Source organism: Onychomys torridus, chromosome 8, assembly GCF_903995425.1.
Source record: "Onychomys torridus chromosome 8, mOncTor1.1, whole genome shotgun sequence".
Taxonomy (NCBI): Eukaryota; Metazoa; Chordata; class Mammalia; order Rodentia; family Cricetidae; genus Onychomys; species Onychomys torridus.
The window spans coordinates 92565060-92572736 of record NC_050450.1 but is presented as its reverse complement, the minus strand read 5'-3'; the positions used below and the strand labels follow the sequence as shown (position 1 = coordinate 92572736).

The following is a 7677-nucleotide window of genomic DNA, read 5'->3' as shown; positions in this document are numbered from 1 at the left end:
GATTCTGGAAACGTGAGAGGTGGGGCCTTGCTAGAAGAAATAGGTCATTGGGAGTCGGTCCTTGCAAGGGTATAATAGATATATCCCTGATCAATTCCTGGCTTGCTTGAATTGGATAATAATCCTCTTGTACACTGTAAAGATTTGTCACTTGAATTGGTTTAATAAAACTCTGATTGGTCAGTAGCCGGTCAGAAAGTATAGGTGAGGTGACCAAACTAAGGATGATGGGAAAGAAGGGCAGAGTCAGAGGAGTCACCAGCCAGACACAGAAGGAGCAGGAGATGGACATGCCATGCTAATAAAGGTACCACCAGGTGGCTGAGCATAAATAAGGAATATGGTTAACTTAAAATGTAAGAGCTAATTAGTAATAAGCCTGAGAGCTATTGGCCAAGTACTTATAATTCATATAAGCCTCTGTGTATTTATTTGGGAAGAGGCAGGTGGGAGAGAAATGTCCGCATACACTTTTCTCTGCTTCCAGGTTGGCTATGAAGTGAGCAGCTCTCCTCTGCCACATGTTCCTACTGTTATGCTGTCCTACCTAAGCATATGGGACCAAGCAGACATAGGCTGAACCCTCTAAAGCCATTAGCCAAATAACTCTTTCCTCCTTCATTTCTATCAGTATTTTATAACAGCAATAGAAATAATTAATACATCCTGTTGTCCCGTGTCACTGTCAACCCTTTGGGGGTCACATATCAAATATCCTGCATATCAGATATTTACATTATGATTTGTGACAGTGTAGCAATGAAATAATTTCATGGTTGGGGGTCACCACAACATGAGAAAGTGTATGAAAGGGTCACAGCATTAAAAAGTTTGAGAAACAGTGCCCTATGCAGCTGAGAGCACAGTAGGGCAGCTTTGGAAAGCATTTGGAGAATTACATTACTTTCCAAAACCAAGGAAATGAATATTCCCAATGGAAGTTGTGCCACCAGTACTCATAGGAACGACAATAATGTCCAGGGACATTAGCTGAGCATCCAATAAGTGCCAAGTACATGTCATAGCGAGTTACCCTATTCATTTTTACCACAATCCCATAATGTCAGAAAGGTTATGTAACTTGTCCTGGACCACAGCTTATAAACAGCAGAGTCGGGGCTCAGCCTTGAGTGACCACATATTAGCCAACACTCTGAATTTACCCCATTCTTCTGCACTGTTTCTGTGGGCTCCTGTTTCTGTTCATATTGTTCTTTTTACCTTTACCTCTGTGACTTTTCAAATCCCTATTCATCCTTCAGGCCCAACTCAAGTGCTCCTTCCTGCCATTAATTTCTTCTGACCTCTTCAGATTGAGTCAACTGACTTCTCATGTGGTCCCCCAACACATTATAGCTGCCGATACACCCACCTTTACTCTCTGCCCATTTGCTTGCTTATTGGTTTCTCTTTCCAAAGTATGAGCTTCTTGGTAGGAGATACATGTCACTTAGTTTTATCATTAATAGAGATCACCATGAAATCTTTTATAGAGTAGGCAGACAGTTAATATTTGTTCATTCACCCATTTGCTCAACAGATACTGGCTGAACTTGTACCACATGCTGGGTACTGGAGATTCAGTGGAGAGCATGGCAGACAAGACTTTCCTACAGGGGATCTTACAATCTCATCAAATGCATGGAAAATACATACAGACATCAATTGTGCCCTGTGTTGTAGTATTACAGAGTTGCAAAGAGCCATCAGCCTTGGTATGGAGGATCCCTTCACTTCCCTGAGTGCAGGACTGGGAGGGAGCCTGGAGTGGGGCATCAGGCTGCTGAAAGGCAGGTTTTAACTCCCAATGTGACATCCCCCTAGTATTCACTTAACAGGAGTTGAAAAGCTGGCAATTAACCCCAAAAGAAGTGGCTCATTCTCTAGACCTCTGCATCAGGAAGAACTGGATGGATAATAAAGATTTGACTGTTAATCGGAGGAAAAACAAGGAACAAATAAATATTGGTCTGGAAACCACATCCGTAGCTCCAAGAAGGTGAGGAGGGTGGCCCAGGGCCAGACTCTGGCAGCAGCAAGGGCACACCTACGGCTATCATTGGGCCCACTGTCTGTTGGACACTATGGATCCCTCTGCTCACGGCTCCAGCACTATCCTCTCATAAACAAGCCATCATTCAAGACTCAAACATGTAATCAAGACTCAGCAACATCACTGCCTTGAAAAAAATAAGTGTTTCTTAGAACAGATGGGCCAGTTGTGGTTGGCCTGTAGGGTATGCTAAAGAGTCAGAGGCAGAAAGCTCATAAGGTCAAGGCCAGCCTAGGCTATACACTGGGGCTGGAGAGATGGCTCAGCAGTCAAGAGCACTGGCTGCTCTTCCAGGGGACCCAGGTTCAATTCCCAGCATTGACATGGCAGCTCACAACTGTCTGTAACTCCACCTCCAATTGATTGGACAACCTCACACAGGCATACATGCAGGCAAAACACCAATGCAAATAAACTTAAGTAAACCATTTTTTTTCTAAATAGCTGGGTGGTAGTGGCACATGTCTTTAATCCCAGCACTCGGGGGCAGAGGCAAGTGGGTCTCTGTGAGTTTGAGGCCAGCCTAGTCCACAGAGCGAGATCCAGGACAGCCAAGGCTACACAAAGAAACCATGCCTTGAAACCCCTAAATAAATAAATAAACATTTTTAATTAAGAACAGAAGATTGGACCAGAAGCAAGCTGTCTAGGGATATCTAGAGTTGGAGGGTGGGGGGTTGCTGGCAGGAAAACTTGGAACCAGAAATACTTTAAGTCTTGAGGCTGGGTTCTCTAGAGGCATGGTAATGGTTAGGGTCTTCTTTACTAGGGAGAAGGGAGGGAGGAAGAGAAGCATGGTCAACACCAACCAGGCTTGGGAAATAGTAGAGGAATTGCCAGAGAGGCAAGAGGATCTGAGCTGTATCTCCAGCACCCATGTAAAAAGCCAGATGTGCTGGCACATACATGTAAACCCAACACAGGAAGGCAGAGATGGGAAGAGGCCTGGGGCTCACTCACATACTCTAGGTCCCAGTGGAGTGTCCACTGTCTCAGTAAGCAAGGTAGGCAATTCCTAAGGAATGGCACTCAGGGTGATCATCTGACTTCCACACAGGCATGCTTGTACACACACACACACACACACACACACACCAGGTAGGTGGTCTAGGTTAGAAACTCCCTTCAGCCTGAATCCATGGGGAGTTTGGAGGTGTGAATGCCACCACAGAGCCAGGCTCACTTTGAGGAAAGGAAATGCCCTTGTAGAAACCTTTCTTCACCAGTCATTGGTGAAGTCTGAAGGCAAGGCTGTTCCTGTCAGCTCCAAAGAAAGCCAACTGTGAGCTATAATCAGTCAACTCTCCAGACAGCAGCTGGGGGTGGGTATGCCAGAGAGCAGAATGAACACCATGGTGTCCACTAGGCCTTACTTTTAGCCATGGTTCCTGATGGGGAAAGAAGGATGCCACAGAGTCCTGGCGGCACTCAGAAGAGGCCCCGGCCTCCACAGAACCCTTGTCCCACAATGTTTCCTTTGTGAGGCAAAACAAAGTGATCTTTGACAAGATGATCTGCCAGGCCAGCCAGAGAGTGATGTTAGGAATGGAAGTGGGCAGCCGGAGCCAGCAGGCTGACCCCAAGCCCTGGCAGAGTCAGCCCTTAAAAGGAAACCACAGTGTAGTAAGTAATGTCACAGCACTGGCATCTCTCCAGCCAAAGGGGGGCCTGGGCTGGGTTCACAGGAAAGCCAGGGGAGGGAGCAAGAAAAGAGAGTGGATGAGGAGGAGGAGCATTTCAGTCAGTGATTACTCTCCCCGCAAAGCCAGACTTCCATGACTCATGACTCCACTCCTTTCCTGTGTGAACCAGCCTTCCTTTGAGCTCCAGCAGACAAGACCACCTCCATGAAACTGCCCAGGATTCCCCTATCCATGAGTCTCTCTCTGGGGACTCTTGGCAGACATCTCATTTCCGGGTTCTGGCAGGTTGTGGCTCCTAATGTGAAAGACACTTAGGTATATCACAAAACAGAAAAATTGTCTGTTGACACCTGTTCCTCCCATGTGGCTACAGGACAGGGCCTATCCCACAGAGGAAGCCTATCTGTGTGTAGCAGGTGGGGAAAAACCTGAGGAGAAGGACCCATTTCCTGTCTCCCTGCTGTCTGAGGTAAGAAGGGGAGTGGTTAGAGGTGTGAGCAAGTAAGAAGCAGCCGACCAGGAATCACCTGCAATGCTCAGAGCTCACAGGCTAGGAGAAGAGCAGAGTCACAAGGCAGGCATCAGAGGGGAGGGATACTGACGGGCTGGGCATAGCTCAGGAATCACGCATAACCCCTCATTCACCCATATGAACCAAATGTCAGCACAACGCCAAGCACTCCACGACCACGGGCCTCTAAGGATGTGGTAACAGTGTCACAAGAGCAAGACAGGAAGCTGGATGGGCACCAGATACCCTGGCAAGAAGCAGTAAAATGGGTGATGCATCCAAATGAGTCCCCTAGGCGGATTAGAACGGAACCCACAGGACCAGATATTTCTACACTTCGGAGTGGGAATTGCTGAGGCTCTGTGGGGTTGGCAGCCAAAAAAGCGCACTCTGGCTGGGATCCCTCCCGCAGACCTCACAATAGACCAGAACCAATCAGCCCTGGAGGAGTGAGGGGGCCCAGAAGCCCTCTGTAGTCCAAGGGCAACCCACCCAGCATTCCCAGCTTGCTCCTTTGGGTGCGTCTTTGGTAATATGAACACGTTTAAATGTTCAAAATGACCCGAAACTCCTGGCTCACCCTAGTTCAAACTGCTCAGGTGTGCCTGTTCTCATCTTTGGGGTCCTAATCTCCCTATTTACTTTAGCTAATAGTGAAACCATGCTCCCTCAAGCCGTTTCTCAAAACTTGCTGATAACTGCAGTCAACAATGGCACGGGTCAGCAAAGGTATCATTTTTGGGTTTGCGATCATATGTCCTGTGTTTTTAAAAGATCTTTCCATTATGTGTATGGTGGCCATGTGCACTTTGAGTGCAGGTGTCACTGGAGGTCAGAGGCATCAGCTCCTCTGGGGCTGGAGTTGCAGGTGTGAACTACCCGGAAACTGAACTCAGGTCATCTACAAGAATAGTCCACACTCTTAACCACTGAGCCATTTCTCAATCCCTTTGGGGCCTATTTTTACATGGCATATTTATCTTTCTTATTGAGCTCCTCTGTGGTGATGGTGGTGGTGGTTGAATGTTGGTTAACCTCAAACTTGCTATGTAGCTGAGGATGACCCTGACTTCCTGATTATAGCCTACCATGCTAGGATTCTAGGCTTGTGCCACCATGTTAAAGGGAACACCTGAGTCACTCACCTTGGCCTGCTAAACCCCAATGCAAATGAAGCCCATCTGGGTCTTAGATTATCACAGAGAATAATTATAACCTGTCTGTTCAGCTGATCACACAGAATACCCATAACCCAGTTCCAACCAACTTGCAATGTCTGCAGCCTGTCTGTCCCAAACAGGCTGACAACAGTGACTGCAGTCCAACATAAGCCTACCTCCAGAGCCAAGAGCAAGGCTCAGACTGTCCATTTGCCCTGAGAGCACTCGGATGAAGACCGTATTAACAATGATTTGGCTCCTCTTTGGGACCAGTTTATCAATAGGCCTCAGGGGGTACATTGAAGTTTGCAATAAGGACAACTCAGATCCTTCAGGCTCAAAATTATAGTCTCCAGGCTGGAGAGACAGCTCGAATTGCAAACAAGAGGGCCTGAGTTCAGATCTCCAGCACCCATGTTTTAAAAAGTAAAGTGAGGCTCAGTGGCACATCCATGTCTGCACTGTGTAATCCCAATACTGGGGAAGCAAAAACAGTTTGATCCCTGGAGCTCATTGGCCAGCCCAGCCAACTGGTCAGCGCCAGGGTCAATGAGAGATCTCATCTTCAAAAAGTGACATGGAAAGTGATTGAGGAAGGCACATAATGCCCACTTCCGGTCTCTGTACCTATATATACACACACATGTGCATGCATACACACATGCATGGGCGTGCATGCGCACACTCACACACACATGAAATTTTAGTCTGCTGGTAGAAGGTCTCTATGCCAACACTATCCAGTGAAACTTTCTGCTATGAAACACTTCTCAAAATGTTCAGTATCCTCATGGTCCAATATGATAGCTACTGGCCACATGTGGCTACTGACCAACTGAACAACTGAATTTATGTTTTCTATCTCAATTAGTTTACATAGCTACCATTTTGGACAGCAGAGGCCTAGAATACAAACACCAATAGCAACAAACAGATGATAAACAGGGATAACATTTAACACGAGTGTACCATTTTCCAAATACCATTCTAAGTGCCCCAACATTTTGCATAATACCACTACTTTCTACTGGTGATAGAATGATAAATTCAAGTAAAATCATTCTGAACTTCACAGTATATCCAACAGCATATATTTTCCATCTGTAAACACTAACAGTTTAATTACCCTGAGACTGATTTGTTTTTAGATGAAAAGTAAGTTGGTCCTTATATTCAAAAGGACTAGGAATTTGAACCATCATCAGAGTGAGCAGAAGAAAGAAAAGCAAAACAAACTCCCTCCCCTTGATGTTTCCATCTCCCCTCATCTTAGCTTCCCTGGGCCCCACGAACAAGGGGAAAGGTCTAGTTCCCGCCTCTGCTCATTTCTACTTGGAGTGAAACGTGTTCTCAGTTCTTCTGCCCACCTTGCCAACCTCAAGCCTTCCACATGTGTCTCCCGAGGCACCTGGGGAAATCCGCATGCAGGGCTACTAAGCATGCTGGGGGCACTCCTACTCACCAGAGCACATCTCGCCTTTGTAGCGGACACAGGAGAAGTCATCACACTCGCAGAACTTGCCGGTGATCTTGCCGAAGTCACTGCTGTGACAGACACACTGGCCGCAGAGGCACTCGCCCCGCTGGCTGCAGATGGGTTGGCCCTCCTTGGAGCTGCACTCTTCCTGCTGAGAGGGCCGGTAGTCCTCCTCAGAGCACTCACACATGGATCCCAGCCAGCCCTGGTCACAGCGGCACACTCCACACTCAAAGGTCCCATTGCCGTTGTTGCAGCGTGGGCTGAGAGGCTGGGCGGAGGCCTGGCAGGCACAGTCACAGTCAAAAGTGACCTGGACGGTGAGGCTGTCCTTAAAGCCCACGGGCTTGATAGTGAAAGACTGCTCCTTCTCCTGGGGGCAGCCGCGGACCTTGGCCTCGATGCTAAAGCTCACCTGGATGGAAAGATGACAGTCAGACCTAAGTGGATCTGGGGAACACCGGCCCTAGAGAAATGCTGTGCTGCACCCTACGAAGTGAAACAAAACTGGGTGTCGAACCCAACCACCCTGGGGAGTTCCTTGGCCTTAATTCTCTCAGAGTCTAGAGTAAAAACTAGAGTGGTATAGTAGTTACCGCTGTGACGTATCTGACTGGACACATGGTCACAGACAAGCAATAAGGGCTGTTTTTCTCCTGAGAAACCGGCTAGCTCAAGCAGGACAGAGTCTGTAATTACAGCTACGTCAGCTGGAGTATTACTATTCCATATTAGCAGCAAGACACAAAATGCTGCTTTGCACCACACCATGTCACGTAGTGGTCAATCACACACTAAGGGAATACAGTATAAAGTTTAATTGCAGGGTGTGA

The 7677-nt window shown here is 47.4% G+C and overlaps 1 protein-coding gene across 1 annotated transcript in view; it reads right to left on the bottom strand.

The window, feature by feature from the left end:
* Itgb3 (integrin subunit beta 3) overlaps positions 1–7677 on the bottom strand; it is a 55266-nt gene that overhangs the window by 12219 nt on the left and 35370 nt on the right. The window contains 1 exon segment of the mRNA XM_036195317.1: positions 6830–7259. Coding sequence (XP_036051210.1) covers positions 6830–7259 — 430 coding nt within the window.